We start from the raw sequence: 18,694 nt of genomic DNA on the forward strand, positions 1-18,694 counted from the left end.
AGTTTTTGAACTTGTTTCAACAAGTCCATATCTCAGGGTATTTGTGTGTGGTGTGAAGAGCATGACACAGCTTCTAAAGATGTATAGTAGTCAGCCAAAGTATGTCAGGTCTTTAAGGAAGACGTTTCATGGATTTCCAGAATCTAGGCGTTAGTTTTAGCATCATTTAAGAGAAATGCTGGATAACTCTTAGGAAGGTCTCATACAACGAAAAAAAAAAAAAAAAAGGTGGGTCAAAGCCTCCAAAGGGTGTCACAAGGGTGTTCTTTATAAGCAAAGCAATAGCGTGCCAAATAGAATCAGATTTCTGCCACCATATGTGAGCGAAGATGAAGAGACCAGCTTTTTCACCAGGAGAGATCAGCAAATACAGAATTCCTATATTCCCACCTTGTCCTTAGGTCTCAGCACAGAACAGTGAACTCAGCCAATTGTATAAATACGTAAGCTGTAACTACTTTCAGACCGCACACCGTGTATTCACGTCGCTACTTTGAAGGTAAATACAGGGGTTATTGCCAGCAGATTGCTGCCATAACTCCAGTATTTTTTTTAAAGGGCCAGGGGTTCGCTTTAACATAAAAGTGGCCCCAGCGACAAATTTGCCACAAGATCACTTTTTTTAAGCGACGGGAGAGGTGCCCACTCCCCTCCCGCCTGCCCCGGTCGTTTTCCCCGCTTACCGGAGCCGTCAGTAGCAGGGAAAATAATCCAATCCCGTGTTGCTGGGCAGGAAGTCGAGTGAGGGCAAGATGCGCCCCCCCCCCCCGTCGACTATGTCCTTGGAGGCCCAACGGCCTTAACCGGCCAAATGTATTATTATTGCTTTTAAGTGTAAATGTAAAATCTGAGGTCTTTTTCACCCCAGATCTCAAATGAAAAAAGAGGACCTGTCCTGCCTATTTCTATTACAAGGGATGTTTACATTCCTTGTAATAGGAATAAAAAAGTGATCAAAAAATATTATTTCCTTTTTGAAAAAGGGACATAAAAAAAAAAAATAAAAAAAAATAAATTGCACTCCGTCCCTCCGAGCTCGCACGCAGAAGTAAAAGCATACGCAATACGCAAGTCGTGCCAACATATGTAAATGGTGTTCAAACCACACATGTGGGGTATCGCCGCAATTGTTAGATTGAGAGCAATAATTCTAACAATAAGCCTCCTCTGTAACTCTAAACTGATAACCTATAGAAATCTTTAAAGCGTCGCCTATGGAGATTTTTAGGCACCAACCAAAATTTGTTCCATCCCACAAGCATGTGCAATTTGAAAGCATGACATGTTAGGTATCAAATTTACCATTTTCCTATTTAACTAAAAAAAGTGTACTTTTTGGAGAGGCCGCAGGGGCAGTCCCTAGAGGGCAGTACTCTTCCACTCGTCATGGAGGAGTGGAAGAGGACTCCAGTGGCAACCTGTGAAGCTCTGGTGAACTCCATGCCCAAGAGGGTTAAGGCAGTGCTGGAAAATAATTGTGGCCACACAAAATATTGACACTTTGGGACCAATTTGGACATGTTCACTTAGGGGTGTACTCACTTTTGTTGATATACAAGCTGTACACTCACTACTTTACATTGTAGCAAAGTGTCATTTCTTTAGTGTAGTCAAATGAAAAGCTATAATAAATATATTTACAAAAATGTGGAGGGGTGTACTCACTTTTGTAAGATATACATCTATATCTATATCCACACACACACACACACACATATACATATACAGTGCCTTTTTGCCACATTTCAGGCTTCAAACATAAAGATATAAAACTGTAATTTTTTGTGAAGAATCAACAAGTGGGACACAATCATGAAGTGGAACGAAATTTATTGGATATTTCAAACTTTAACAAATAAAACGGAACAATTGGGCGTGCAAAATTATTCAGCCCCCTTAAGTTAATACTTTGTAGCGCCACCTTTTGCTGCGATTACAGCTGTAAGTCGCTTGGGGTATGTCTCTATCAGTTTTGCACATCGAGAGACTGAAATTTTTGCCCATTCCTCCTTGCAAAACAAGACGAGCTCAGTGAGGTTGGATGGAGAGCGTTTGTGAACAGCAGTTTTCAGTTTTTTCCACAGATTCTAGATTGGATTCAGGTCTGGACTTTGACTTGGACATTCTAACACCTGGATATGTTTATTTGTGAACCATTCCATTGTAGATTTTGCTTTATGTTTTGGATTATTGTCTTGTTGGAAGACAAATCTCAGTCACAGTCTCAGGTCTTTTGCAGACTCCATCAGGTTTTCTTCCAGAATGGTCCTGTATTCATCTCCATCCATCTTCCCATCAATTTTAACCATCTTCCCTGTCCCTGCTGAAGAAAAGCAGGCCCAAACCATGATGCTGCCACCACCATGTTTAACAGTGGGGATGGTGTGTTCAGGGTGATGAGCTGTGTTGCTTTAACGCCAAACATAACGTTTTGCATTGTTGCCAAAAAGGTTGATTTTGGTTTCATCTGACCAGAGCACCTTCTTCCACATGTTTGGTGTGTCTCCCAGGTGGCTTGTGGCAAACTTTAAACAACACTTTTTATGGATATCTTTAAGAAATGGCTTTCTTCTTGCCACTCTTCCATAAAGGCCAGATTTGTGCAGTATATGACTGATTGTTGTCCTATGGACAGAGTCTCCCACCTCAGCTGTAGATCTCTGCAGTTCATCCAGAGTGATCATGGGCCTCTTGGCTGCATCTCTGATCAGTCTTCTCCTTGTATGAGCTGAAAGTTTAGAGGGACGGCCAGGTCTTCGTAGATTTGCAGTGGTCTGATACTCCTTCAATTTCAATATTATCGCTTGCACAGTGCTCCTTGGGATGTTTAAAGCTTGGGAAATCTTTTTGTATCCAAATCCGGCTTTAAACTTCTCCACAACAGTATCTCGGACCTGCCTGGTGTGTTCCTTGTTCTTCATGATGCTCTCTGCGCTATTTAAAACGGACCTCTGAGACTATCACAGTGCAGGTGCATTTATACGGAGACTTGATTACACACAGGTGGATTCTATTTATCATCATTAGTCATTTAGGTCAACATTGGATCATTCAGAGATCCTCACTGAACTTCTGGAGAGAGTTTGCTGCACTGAAAGTAAAGGGGCTGAATAATTTTGCACGCCCAATTTTTCAGTTTATTTGTTAACAAAGTTTGAAATATCCAATAAATTTCGTTCCACTTCATGATTGTGTCCCAATTGTTGTTGATTCTTCACAAAAAATTACAGTTTTATATCTTTATGTTTGAAGCCTGAAATGTGGCAAAAGGTCGCAAAGTTCAAGGGGGCCGAATACTTTTGCAAGGCACTAATATATATATATATATATACACACACACACACACACAATTTTACCTTTAAAAAAAAAAAAAAAAGATGAACATATTCTTTAAGGCCGATTTAAGGTGTGGAAGAATGAGTGTTACACTGGCAGGAAGAGTTTAAAGCATGGGTGCTCACTATGTGGCCCTCCAGCTGTTGCGGAACTTTAAGTCCCATGAGGCATTTCAAGCCACTGACAGTTACAAGCATGACTCCCAAAGGCAGAGGGACTTGTAGTTTCACAACAGCTGGAGGGCCATAGGTTTAGCACCCATGGTTTAAAGTATATGTAAAGCCAAAATATTTGGTATTTTGGGACTGTGAATAGAGGGGTTAGAGCTGTGAAAGGTTATTGCTACCTGTGTCACCATGGGGGGGGGGGGGGGGGGGTTGTGAGTAGTCACAGGAAGAGAAAGCAAGGAAAGAAAAAAAAAAATCAATGGGAATGTTTGTCTAGTCACAACTGTCTACAAGGGGATTTTCCTTTCAATTTGTAAACATCTTCTTACTTCCTGCTGGGTCTCTGGGACTGGAAAGGAAATATCTTGAATATTTTAAAATCTATCCAATTAAAAATAAAAAAAATTTATATATATATTATATATATATATATATATATATATATATATATATATATATATATATATATATATATATATATATATATATATATATATATATATATATAAAATACATACACACACATTTTATATATATTACACACACACACACACACGCAGTTGGGTCCATAAATATTGGGACATCGACAATTCTTATCTTTTTGGCTCTATACACCACCACAATGGATTTGAAATGAAACAAATAAGATGTGCTTCAACTGCAGACTTTCAGCTTTACTTTGAGGGTATTTACATCCAAAATCAGGTGAACAGTGTAGGAATTACAACAGTTTGTATCTGTGCCTCCGACTTTTTAAGGGACCAAAAGTAATGGGACAGATTAACAATCATAAATCATAATTTCACTTTTTAATACTTGGTTGCAAATCCTTTGCAGTCAATTACAGCCTGAAGTCTGGAACGCATAGACATCACCAGACGCTGGGTTTCATCCCTGGTGATGCTCTGCCAGGCCTCTACTGCAACTGTCTTCAGTTCCTGCTTGTTCTTGGGGCATTTTCCTTTCAGTTTTGTCTTCAGCAAGTGAAATGCATGCTCAATCGGATTCAGGTCAGGTGATTGACTTGGCCATAGCATAACATTCCACTTCTTTCCCTTAAAAAAACTCTTTGGTTGCTTTCGCAGTATGCTTCGGGTCATTGGCCATCTGCACTGTGAAGCGCCGTCCAATGAGTTCTGAAGCATTTGGCTGAATATGAGCAGATAATATTGCCCAAAACACTTCAGAATTCATCCTGCTGCTTTTGTCAGCAGTCACATCATCAATAAATACAAGAGAATCAGTTCCATTGGCAGCCATACATGCCCACTCCATGACACTACCACCACCATGCTTCACTGATGAGGTGGTATGCTTTGGATCATGAGCAGTTCCTTTCCTTCTCCATACTCTTCTCTTCCCATCACTCTGGTACAAGTTGATCTTGGTCTCATCTGTCCATAGGATATTGTTCCAGAACTGTGAAGGCTTTTTTAGATGTTTGGCAAACGAATCTGGCCTTCCTATTTTCGAGGCTCACCAATGGTTTACATCTTGTGGTGAACCCTCTGTATTCACTCTGGTAAAGTCTTTTCTTGATTGTTGACTTTGACACACATACACCTACCTCCTGGAGAGTGTTCTTTATCTGGCCAACTGTTGTGAAGGGTATTTTCTTCACCAGGGAAGGAATTCTTCGGTCATACACCACAGTTGTTTTCCGTGATCTTCCGGGTCTTCTGGTGTTGCTGAGCTCACCGATGCATTCTTTCTTTTTAAGGATGTTCCAAACAGTTGATTTGGCCACACCTAATGTTTTTGCTATCTCTTTGATGGGTTTAAGTTGTGGAGACAGGAAGTTGGAAACGGCGCTACCTAGCGCATGTGCAAAAATGCGGGTGAGATAAAAGAGGAAAACCTACAGCACCTGGTATTCCCAGGCGGTCTCCCATCCAGGTACTAACCAGGCCCGCCCCTGCTTAGCATCCGAGATCAGACGAGATCCTGCGTTCAGGGTGATGTGGCTGCAACCTAAATACCCCACGAGCCTGGTAGTTCTTATCCATAGCGCTGGTTACCACCCTCCCCTCATTATCTCTGATGGGTTTGTTTTGTTTTTTCAGCCTAATGATGGCTTGCTTCACTGATAGTGACAGCTCTTTGGATCTCATATTGACAGTTTACAGCAACAGATTCAAAATGCAAATAGCAAACTTGAAATGAACTCTGGACCTTTTCTCTGCTCCTTGTAAATGGGATAATGCGGGAATAACACACACCTGGCCATGGAACAGCTGAGCAGCCAAGTGTCCCATTACTTTTGGTCCCTTAAAAAGTGGGAGGCACATATACAAACTGTTGTAATTCCTACACCTTTCACCTGATTTGGATGTAAATACCCTCAAATTAAAGCTGAAAGTCTGCAGTTAAAGCACATCTTGTTTGTTTCATCTCAAATCCACTGTGGTGGTGTGCATAGAGCCAAAAAGATTAGAATTGTGTCAATGTCCGAATATTTATGGACCTGTGTGTGTATATATATATATATATATATATATATATATATATATATATATATATATATATTTTTTTTTTTTTTTTTTTAACATATTCTTGAAAGCTATACTAAAAACAAAAAGACAACTCCATTCTATTCCATTCTTGTGTTTGCAAATGATGAGGCCCCAATTGGACAACATACAATCTTTCAGATATAAACAACAACTCACCCATGGCTTTTGTTTCTTCCCTTTTAGCATTTAATAGAGAAAATTTAAACTTTGCTCGAACTTCACTTTTCGGACAGCTAACCAGTAGCAGGTATAAAGATAGATAATCCTTGCTCTCATCATCCAGCCCTTTGGGGTTAACTCGCAAACACCTAGAAAAGGAGGTACGTTTTTCAAATGAATGAATACATGTGTTTCACAGAGAGGATGGAAACATGCGCTTCCCATAATACAGTGAAGGAAGGCCGCTTACCATTTCATCTTATCATTTGGCCCCGAAGAGAAAGTAGAACTTTTTAAAACTTCTCCCATTTCTTCTCGGCAAAAACTAAAATTATTTATGGTCCACATATAGGAAAACTTCACTACCTTGACCTGAAGGGAGCAAAAAACATGACATTTACCTCACCAACAATCTAACATTAAAAAGGAAAACAACAAGAAGTGCTCAGTAAGCAAACTAAGGGGATGTTGAGTAGAAATACACAAGGAAAGATAGAAACAACATAAAAGCTGCTTTAGCAAAGACAAAGGGGATTTCCCTTTAGGCAAGAGAGTGGAAAACACCTCCATCTGTGTGCTGATGCAAACAAATTGGTCTCAGAGGTTGGGGATTTGTTGTACAGAAAAATGGTCCAACAAATTGAAGAAACACAGCAAGCATGTGCATGTTACATAAAGGTGCATCTCATAAAATTAGAATATCAAAAAATTTATTTTAGTAATTAAAAACTGTAAAAGTGAAACTCATAGTATATATAGATGCATTAAACACAGAACATATTTCAAGCATTTCTTTCTTTTAATTTTGATGACTATGGCTCACAGCTGGTGACCACCCCAAATTCAGTATCTCAGAAAATTAGATGTAATATTCTTATTTTCTGAGATACTGAATTTTGGGTTGTCACTAGCTGTAAGCCATAATCATCAAAATTAAAAGAAAGAAATACTTGAAATATATAACTCTCTGTGTAAAAACACATCTATATAAAATATGCGAGTTTTACTTTTTAATAAAAACCAAAAAGTGCAGCGCTGAAATCAGTATACAATTATATAGCTGAAAAGCTCATATAAAGAAAACAAAAAAGGAGAGGGGATAATGTCCAAATGAATAGTCCCAATATTAAGTGCAGAGATGTGAATCCACGTGCAAAATAACTTTCTTCCAGTGACACCAGGGAAAAGTGTAGGAAGGGGACACCCTTGTGCTCAGGTATAACAAGCAGCTTACCGAAATTCCGTGGCTGCTCAATTTAATGAGACAGCCTCTCCCAGCTAGTAGTAAACCAGTAGGTCAACCGATATCAAGCTCAGGTGCTTCGAAAGACTCCAAAAGCCGAAAGCCGTTTCCGGTGTGTTGTTAAACCGATCACATTAATATGTGGCACACTTGGAACTTCTCATATACTCCATTGAACGTAAAGCCATATGTAGAAAGAAACAGAGGCCCATAGCGTAATCCCGTAAACCAATAGGTAAATTTATTAAAAAAACTACTTACAATTTAAAAGACAAAAACAGGCATGTAGTATGTGCCGGTCATGGATCTAACCGCGGCGTCCCGCAAGTCTCCAGATCAGCATATGGATAAACAGCCGGCTTCGTTGGGGGGCGTGTGGACGTTTATGTCTGGGATCGCCAACGTTTCGTCATAAGAAAGACTTCTTCTGGGCGTGACCCCAGACGCAACACACACGCCTATGTACCCCCACACCTATGTCACATGACGGTCACCTCTGCCAATGGGTGTTCAATCCCAGGGGGGCGGGAGTAATATGTTAATAACTCGATTCCAATAGGTTAAAAGACCAAAGGAAACCGTCTGGAGATAGGTGGTACAAAACGCTAATAGGAAGTGATGATCCGTCTTCCTTAATGCCCATTCGTTCAAAAGGCAAAGGGGCAGGGAGACGGTCGTCACGTGATGCACATCACATGATGAACAGGAAGTGATGGTCAGTATCCTCCGATGACTCATCGTCATCCGGGCGGAAGTGACACGCTCACGCCCATAGCTGACAGGGTAAGAGGGCGGAGGCGGAGGTGCGGTCGTCACTCCAGACACAATAATGGCAATCAACAAGGGTCTAACCCTAATTTTATAACACCAAGACGGTCTGAGGTTCCCCTTTATAATAGGTTCACCCCCCTAGAAAATGGGGGATGGGATTCCCCCCTGGACACTGGAGACCGAGTAATCACCCGTCATCCGGGTGATATCTCTAATAATGGATGGTCAGCCACCAGGAGACCTCAAAATGAATACTATCCACCCAGGAATACCCCCCGTTCAAATTATCCTTCCTACGAGTATTCACGTGAAGATAATTATCAACAAGGGGATTTTCACAGGGGAGGAGGAAACAAACGCTATATAGAACACAGAGAGGGACCAGAGGGGGGAGGCGGACAAGGAAGGAAAAGAAGAAGAGTGTAAAAGATCCTGGCATCTTCAATTTGTCAAAGGCTCAGTTTTCTGACGATGAAAAAGCCGTTCTTGATCGTGGATTAAAATTTGCACCACCTAAGGCGCTGAATAAATTCAGCGCCTTTATAGACGTGCAAAAGTACGTCAGGAAACTGAACGTTCAGAGATATATTATCTCTAATCCCACTCGCACTTTGGCTAATACCGATCATAGGTATGTACACACATCCCTGGCTAACGCTTCCTTGTTCAACCCCCCTGGAAAAATCGCCCCCTCAGTCCAGGTTTTCAAAGATCTGGTCTTGAAAGACATAGAAAACATCAGAATCAAAAAACCTCCTACTAAGGATAAATTCCATACAGGGCTTCAAAAACTCTGTGATAATAAGGACATAGTGATCCGCCCCGCTGACAAGGGGGGCGGCATAGTAGTTCTGGATAAAACTGACTATGTTTCTGAAATGAATAGTATCTTAAACGATAGAGAGACATATAAAGTTTTAGCCTCCAATCCTACTCCTAAGTATAAAAAGGAGCTACAATCCTTAGTTGATAAGGCACATGAAGAGGGGATTTTAAGCAAAAAAGAAAAATTGTTTTTAATACCTTCCGCACCTCGTTTGCCTATTATTTATTTTTTACCTAAAGTCCACAAGAATCCCGTTAAACCTCCGGGACGCCCCATAATCAGCGGGATAGATTCCCTTTGCTCCCGGATAGGCAAATATGCTGATGAATTTTTACAACCCCTTGTTAAACAAATTCCGTCGTACCTCAAAGACACGACCCATGTCCTAAATATCCTCCAAGATATTTCCTGGAAAGAAGGGTATATTATGGCTACAGCGGACGTAGCGTCCCTGTACACCATAATTGACCATGAGCAGGGATTAGAGGCTGTACAGTATTATCTAGATCTGTGGAGCTCTTTATCCAGCGAACAGAAGAGGTTTATAGTAGACATTATCAAATTTGCGATGTCTCATAACCTCTTCTGGTTTAACAACACTCATTACCTGCAGAACAGGGGGGTCGCGATGGGGGCAAAATTTGCACCCAGCTTGGCCAACTTATTTATGGCCAAGTGGGAGGAGGATGTCGTCTTTGCGAATCGACCGCCGCAGTTGATCCTGTGGCGGCGTTACATTGACGACATTCTCCTCCTATGGGATGGCAATGCCCCCTCACTTGACTCCTTTATCTCGAACTTAAACATCAACAATAGAGGTATTAAACTAGATCACACTAGTAGCTCTACACAAATCACGTTTCTTGATCTGAATCTGGTGGTACAGGAGGATAAAATCATTACCACCACTCATTTTAAGAAAACGGACCGGAACAGCTTCATTCCACATGATAGTTGTCATCACCAATCATGGCTCAATGCTGTCCCAAAGGGACAGTTCCTGCGATTACGCAGAAACTGCACCCAATTAAATGACTTTTTTCAACAGGCTAACACCCTTAAAATGAAATTTATAGAGAAAGGGTACAACGTTTCCCAATTAGACACTACCATTAGAGACGTAGCGGCTGTCGACAGATCCTCGTTGCTACGTCCAAGTCTAAAGGGTAATAACAACCAAAGTTTTAAAAATTCTTTTATTACTTCATATTCTACCCAGCATTTTTTAATTAAAAATATTATTAAAAAACACTGGCCGGTCCTTAAAAATGACCGGGTTCTGGGCCCTGTTTTATCTGAACATCCCAAAGTTATTTTCAGGGGAGTCCCATCTTTGAGACATAAAATAGCTCAAAACGTTGTTGAAAGGCCTATTCAGCCCACTTTCTTTGGAGATTTTAGAGGCTTCTACCCCTGTCACAGATGCCAGATCTGCTCCCTCAATTCATTCAAAGGGAGAAAAATCGAAAAATTTGTATCCTCCACGACTGGACGAGAATACAAGATAGATTCTTTCATCACTTGCTCGTCCACCAACGTCGTTTATATGTTGCAATGTAAATGTGGTCAACAATACATTGGACGCACAACGAGGAAATTACAGATCAGGCTAGGAGAGCATGTGGGCAACATTAGGAAAGGCTTCCCCGGTCATAGTGTCTCCAAACACTATGACCAATGCCACCACAAGAACCCAAAAAACACACTCTTTATAGGGATAGATAGGTTTAAAGCTCACTGGCGAGGATCCAACGTAAGGCGAGAAATTTCCAGGATGGAAACTCGCTGGATCTATTGCCTAAAATCCTATATTCCCTATGGGTTAAATGTGGAATGGGATGTAAATTGTTTTATTAATAATAGCTGATTTCAACCTTTTTAATCCTTTTAATCTTTCTCATAAGTTGATGTATATCTTGATTTATACAGGCTGGTTCTAAATTGTGAGGCTATGTGTGATACACATTCCATTTATTAATATTTTGCATTTTTCACATATTTTTCATTTTATACATATTTATCACTATTTTTATTCACTCACTAAAAAAAAAAAAAAAAAAAAAAAAAAAAATTTATGGAAATTTTGGATATAGGGAGAGTAAGTAAGGGTTAATTATTTCACAAAATAATATGTGTTCATTCACATGTTAATTTATATTATTCGATTAAATATCACTTATTTTAACCCACTCCCATTTTCACTGTTTTCACCAACAGTGTTTTTTCACATAATTAATTTTTATCCTTTTTGATTTTTATCTCCTTCAGTGGTGTCACACTTATTTGGCCACTAGATGGCGTTTTATATCAATGGAATGAAGTATCACAATGGCCAATTATTAAATATGTAAAAGAAATTTTTCATTACATAGAAGGAATTGGACATCAACTCCTTTGCCTGTTTCAACGATTATCTAGCATTCCACCACATCCTTAATAATTTTTAATTCCGTTATAGACCTTGGTATATATGTATTTTGGTTTTAACCATATTATGTTGTTGGAGGTTGCACTCTGTACACAGGGGCGCCTGAATACCGACGGTGTTGTTTGACAAACTCTGCTGACACCATTTTTGAACAGTGAGGATCTTCACTTCCTGTTTCAAGGGTTTGACATACTCTGCTGACACCATTCTTGAACAGTGAGGATCATCACTTCCTGTTACAAGGGTTTGACACACTCTGCTGACACCATTCTTGAACAGTGAGGATCGTCACTTCCTGTTTCAAGGGTTTGACATACTCTGCTGACACCACTCTTGAATAGTGAGGATCATCACTTCCTGTTTCAAGGGTTTGACATACTCTGCTGACACCACTCTTGAATAGTGAGGATCATCACTTCCTGTTTCAAGGGTTTGACATACTCTGCTGACACCATTCTTGAACAGTGAGGATCGTCACTTCCTGTTACAAGGGTTTGACATACTCTGCTGACACCACTCTTGAACAGTGAGGATCATCACTTCCTGTTACAAGGGATGTGTCTGGAGTGACGACCGCACCTCCGCCTCCGCCCTCTTACCCTGTCAGCTATGGGCGTGAGCGTGTCACTTCCGCCCGGATGACGATGAGTCATCGGAGGATACTGACCATCACTTCCTGTTCATCATGTGATGTGCATCACGTGACGACCGTCTCCCTGCCCCTTTGCCTTTTGAACGAATGGGCATTAAGGAAGACGGATCATCACTTCCTATTAGCGTTTTGTACCACCTATCTCCAGACGGTTTCCTTTGGTCTTTTAACCTATTGGAATCGAGTTATTAACATATTACTCCCGCCCCCCTGGGATTGAACACCCATTGGCAGAGGTGACCGTCATGTGACATAGGTGTGGGGGTACATAGGCGTGTGTGTTGCGTCTGGGGTCACGCCCAGAAGAAGTCTTTCTTATGACGAAACGTTGGCGATCCCAGACATAAACGTCCACACGCCCCCCAACGAAGCCGGCTGTTTATCCATATGCTGATCTGGAGACTTGCGGGACGCCGCGGTTAGATCCATGACCGGCACATACTACATGCCTGTTTTTGTCTTTTAAATTGTAAGTAGTTTTTTTAATAAATTTACCTATTGGTTTACGGGATTACGCTATGGGCCTCTGTTTCTTTCTACATATGGCTTTACGTTCAATGGAGTATATGAGAAGTTCCAAGTGTGCCACATATTAATGTGATCGGTTTAACAACACACCGGAAACGGCTTTCGGCTTTTGGAGTCTTTCGAAGCACCTGAGCTTGATATCGGTTGACCTACTGGTTTACTACTAGCTGGGAGAGGCTGTCTCATTAAATTGAGCAGCCACGGAATTTCGGTAAGCTGCTTGTTATACCTGAGCACAAGGGTGTCCCCTTCCTACACTTTTCCCTGGTGTCACTGGAAGAAAGTTATTTTGCACGTGGATTCACATCTCTGCACTTAATATTGGGACTATTCATTTGGACATTATCCCCTCTCCTTTTTTGTTTTCTTTATATGAGCTTTTCAGCTATATAATTGTATACTGATTTCAGCGCTGCACTTTTTGGTTTTTATTGTATTTTTTGAATCACTGTTAGTTGATTTTGTGCCAGCTGCTCACTATTGTTCTTAATCATTTGGTTTTCTGTCACATCTAGCGCGGAAATTTTTCTTCTATTTATATTACATTGGTTTTTACTAACACCATTTCTGCAGCTTATCACTTATAACTTTGTGTCTATCATGGCAACCAATATAGACATTTTTGAATATAGAAGTAACTATATTCTAGATGTAGGGGACGTTTTTGATGGCAGCGGAGTCGTTTCAGATGACATCGCTGGCCGTTTTCTACGCCTTAAAAATTTGATGACATCTGAAACCCATACAAATTGGGATATTGCATTTTTAGAAAAATACGTAGTTGATAAAATGGTCCCCCGCAGCCTCAGGTGGGAAGTCAACCCCCAAAGCGATGAACCAGATATAGAAGGCTGGTTTCAATACTTTAATGAGGCAGGTGTCAGGTTTATCCAATTCCTTATCAGTAGGAAAAAAAGTAAACTGGTTAAGATCAATGAGGAAATTGAGACTCTCAAGACGTCCCTTGCTGATCTTAAAGATGATGAGGAATACAAAAAGAGATCTGACACACTCAAGAAACATTTGGAAAAAGAAATAATTGAACAAAAAAATAAAAAGAAACGGAAATACAATAGGGATTTACAGGACTATAAGAATGATACTGTTTTTAAATGGCAAATGGTAAGGAATTCTGAAGGTTCTGCGACCTCTAACCCTCGTGATGAGGAAATGGAGATCCAGACACAGTCCTACACACCTCTTCCTCCCCCCCCCCCTTCCCCCTAGACCACAACAGGTGGGAAGGAGGGGAAAAGGACGAAAACCCCCCCCAAACAAACAGGGACCCCAGACCTTGAGAAATAACAACTCAAATAATTCCCTATTGCCTTATAGAAATCCACCCTACAATAGGGGAAATAATAATGGCAATCAACAAGGGTCTAACCCTAATTTTATAACACCAAGACGGTCTGAGGTTCCCCTTTATAATAGGTTCACCCCCCTAGAAAATGGGGGATGGGATTCCCCCCTGGACACTGGAGACCGAGTAATCACCCGTCATCCGGGTGATATCTCTAATAATGGATGGTCAGCCACCAGGAGACCTCAAAATGAATACTATCCACCCAGGAATACCCCCCGTTCAAATTATCCTTCCTACGAGTATTCACGTGAAGATAATTATCAACAAGGGGATTTTCACAGGGGAGGAGGAAACAAACGCTATATAGAACACAGAGAGGGACCAGAGGGGGGAGGCGGACAAGGAAGGAAAAGAAGAAGAGTGTAAAAGATCCTGGCATCTTCAATTTGTCAAAGGCTCAGTTTTCTGACGATGAAAAAGCCGTTCTTGATCGTGGATTAAAATTTGCACCACCTAAGGCGCTGAATAAATTCAGCGCCTTTATAGACGTGCAAAAGTACGTCAGGAAACTGAACGTTCAGAGATATATTATCTCTAATCCCACTCGCACTTTGGCTAATACCGATCATAGGTATGTACACACATCCCTGGCTAACGCTTCCTTGTTCAACCCCCCTGGAAAAATCGCCCCCTCAGTCCAGGTTTTCAAAGATCTGGTCTTGAAAGACATAGAAAACATCAGAATCAAAAAACCTCCTACTAAGGATAAATTCCATACAGGGCTTCAAAAACTCTGTGATAATAAGGACATAGTGATCCGCCCCGCTGACAAGGGGGGCGGCATAGTAGTTCTGGATAAAACTGACTATGTTTCTGAAATGAATAGTATCTTAAACGATAGAGAGACATATAAAGTTTTAGCCTCCAATCCTACTCCTAAGTATAAAAAGGAGCTACAATCCTTAGTTGATAAGGCACATGAAGAGGGGATTTTAAGCAAAAAAGAAAAATTGTTTTTAATACCTTCCGCACCTCGTTTGCCTATTATTTATTTTTTACCTAAAGTCCACAAGAATCCCGTTAAACCTCCGGGACGCCCCATAATCAGCGGGATAGATTCCCTTTGCTCCCGGATAGGCAAATATGCTGATGAATTTTTACAACCCCTTGTTAAACAAATTCCGTCGTACCTCAAAGACACGACCCATGTCCTAAATATCCTCCAAGATATTTCCTGGAAAGAAGGGTATATTATGGCTACAGCGGACGTAGCGTCCCTGTACACCATAATTGACCATGAGCAGGGATTAGAGGCTGTACAGTATTATCTAGATCTGTGGAGCTCTTTATCCAGCGAACAGAAGAGGTTTATAGTAGACATTATCAAATTTGCGATGTCTCATAACCTCTTCTGGTTTAACAACACTCATTACCTGCAGAACAGGGGGGTCGCGATGGGGGCAAAATTTGCACCCAGCTTGGCCAACTTATTTATGGCCAAGTGGGAGGAGGATGTCGTCTTTGCGAATCGACCGCCGCAGTTGATCCTGTGGCGGCGTTACATTGACGACATTCTCCTCCTATGGGATGGCAATGCCCCCTCACTTGACTCCTTTATCTCGAACTTAAACATCAACAATAGAGGTATTAAACTAGATCACACTAGTAGCTCTACACAAATCACGTTTCTTGATCTGAATCTGGTGGTACAGGAGGATAAAATCATTACCACCACTCATTTTAAGAAAACGGACCGGAACAGCTTCATTCCACATGATAGTTGTCATCACCAATCATGGCTCAATGCTGTCCCAAAGGGACAGTTCCTGCGATTACGCAGAAACTGCACCCAATTAAATGACTTTTTTCAACAGGCTAACACCCTTAAAATGAAATTTATAGAGAAAGGGTACAACGTTTCCCAATTAGACACTACCATTAGAGACGTAGCGGCTGTCGACAGATCCTCGTTGCTACGTCCAAGTCTAAAGGGTAATAACAACCAAAGTTTTAAAAATTCTTTTATTACTTCATATTCTACCCAGCATTTTTTAATTAAAAATATTATTAAAAAACACTGGCCGGTCCTTAAAAATGACCGGGTTCTGGGCCCTGTTTTATCTGAACATCCCAAAGTTATTTTCAGGGGAGTCCCATCTTTGAGACATAAAATAGCTCAAAACGTTGTTGAAAGGCCTATTCAGCCCACTTTCTTTGGAGATTTTAGAGGCTTCTACCCCTGTCACAGATGCCAGATCTGCTCCCTCAATTCATTCAAAGGGAGAAAAATCGAAAAATTTGTATCCTCCACGACTGGACGAGAATACAAGATAGATTCTTTCATCACTTGCTCGTCCACCAACGTTGTTTATATGTTGCAATGTAAATGTGGTCAACAATACATTGGACGCACAACGAGGAAATTACAGATCAGGCTAGGAGAGCATGTGGGCAACATTAGGAAAGGCTTCCCCGGTCATAGTGTCTCCAAACACTATGACCAATGCCACCACAAGAACCCAAAAAACACACTCTTTATAGGGATAGATAGGTTTAAAGCTCACTGGCGAGGATCCAACGTAAGGCGAGAAATTTCCAGGATGGAAACTCGCTGGATCTATTGCCTAAAATCCTATATTCCCTATGGGTTAAATGTGGAATGGGATGTAAATTGTTTTATTAATAATAGCTGATTTCAACCTTTTTAATCCTTTTAATCTTTCTCATAAGTTGATGTATATCTTGATTTATACAGGCTGGTTCTAAATTGTGAGGCTATGTGTGATACACATTCCATTTATTAATATTTTGCATTTTTCACATATTTTTCATTTTATACATATTTATCACTATTTTTATTCACTCACTAAAAAAAAAAAAAAAAAAAAAAATTTATGGAAATTTTGGATATAGGGAGAGTAAGTAAGGGTTAATTATTTCACAAAATAATATGTGTTCATTCACATGTTAATTTATATTATTCGATTAAATATCACTTATTTTAACCCACTCCCATTTTCACTGTTTTCACCAACAGTGTTTTTTCACATAATTAATTTTTATCCTTTTTGATTTTTATCTCCTTCAGTGGTGTCACACTTATTTGGCCACTAGATGGCGTTTTATATCAATGGAATGAAGTATCACAATGGCCAATTATTAAATATGTAAAAGAAATTTTTCATTACATAGAAGGAATTGGACATCAACTCCTTTGCCTGTTTCAACGATTATCTAGCATTCCACCATATCCTTAATAATTTTTAATTCCGTTATAGACCTTGGTATATATGTATTTTGGTTTTAACCATATTATGTTGTTGGAGGTTGCACTCTGTACACAGGGGCGCCTGAATACCGACGGTGTTGTTTGACAAACTCTGCTGACACCATTTTTGAACAGTGAGGATCTTCACTTCCTGTTTCAAGGGTTTGACATACTCTGCTGACACCATTCTTGAACAGTGAGGATCATCACTTCCTGTTACAAGGGTTTGACACACTCTGCTGACACCATTCTTGAACAGTGAGGATCGTCACTTCCTGTTTCAAGGGTTTGACATACTCTGCTGACACCACTCTTGAATAGTGAGGATCATCACTTCCTGTTTCAAGGGTTTGACATACTCTGCTGACACCACTCTTGAATAGTGAGGATCATCACTTCCTGTTTCAAGGGTTTGACATACTCTGCTGACACCATTCTTGAACAGTGAGGATCGTCACTTCCTGTTACAAGGGTTTGACATACTCTGCTGACACCACTCTTGAACAGTGAGGATCATCACTTCCTGTTACAAGGGATGTGTCTGGAGTGACGACCGCACCTCCGCCTCCGCCCTCTTACCCTGTCAGCTATGGGCGTGAGCGTGTCACTTCCGCCCGGATGACGATGAGTCATCGGAGGATACTGACCATCACTTCCTGTTCATCATGTGATGTGCATCACGTGACGACCGTCTCCCTGCCCCTTTGCCTTTTGAACGAATGGGCATTAAGGAAGACGGATCATCACTTCCTATTAGCGTTTTGTACCACCTATCTCCAGACGGTTTCCTTTGGTCTTTTAACCTATTGGAATCGAGTTATTAACATATTACTCCCGCCCCCCTGGGATTGAACACCCATTGGCAGAGGTGACCGTCATGTGACATAGGTGTGGGGGTACATAGGCGTGTGTGTTGCGTCTGGGGTCACGCCCAGAAGAAGTCTTTCTTATGACGAAACGTTGGCGATCCCAGACATAAACGTCCACACGCCCCCCAACGAAGCCGGCTGTTTATCCATATGCTGATCTGGAGACTTGCGGGACGCCGCGGTTAGATCCATGACCGGCACATACTACATGCCTGTTTTTGTCTTTTAAATTGTAAGTAGTTTTTTTAATAAATTTACCTATTGGTTTACGGGATTACGCTATGGGCCTCTGTTTCTTTCTACATATGGCTTTACGTTCAATGGAGTATATGAGAAGTTCCAAGTGTGCCACATATTAATGTGATCGGTTTAACAACACACCGGAAACGGCTTTCGGCTTTTGGAGTCTTTCGAAGCACCTGAGCTTGATATCGGTTGACCTACTGGTTTACTACTAGCTGGGAGAGGCTGTCTCATTAAATTGAGCAGCCACGGAATTTCGGTAAGCTGCTTGTTATACCTGAGCACAAGGGTGTCCCCTTCCTACACTTTTCCCTGGTGTCACTGGAAGAAAGTTATTTTGCACGTGGATTCACATCTCTGCACTTAATATTGGGACTATTCATTT

The 18,694-nt window shown here is 40.9% G+C and overlaps 1 protein-coding gene across 1 annotated transcript in view; it reads right to left on the bottom strand.

Annotated features, from left to right (window-relative positions):
- SPOPL (speckle type BTB/POZ protein like) overlaps positions 1-18,694 on the bottom strand; it is a 95,631-nt gene that overhangs the window by 58,430 nt on the left and 18,507 nt on the right. Inside the window, exons 2-3 of the mRNA XM_082261011.1 lie at positions 6,426-6,547; positions 6,173-6,324 (exon numbers count right to left, since the gene is read on the bottom strand). Coding sequence (XP_082117137.1) covers positions 6,173-6,324; positions 6,426-6,547 — 274 coding nt within the window. The remainder of the gene's footprint in view (positions 1-6,172; positions 6,325-6,425; positions 6,548-18,694) is intronic.

The sequence above is a fragment of the Pelophylax lessonae genome (assembly GCF_965119305.1).
Source record: "Pelophylax lessonae genome assembly, chromosome: 6".
Classification (NCBI taxonomy): domain Eukaryota; kingdom Metazoa; phylum Chordata; class Amphibia; order Anura; family Ranidae; genus Pelophylax; species Pelophylax lessonae.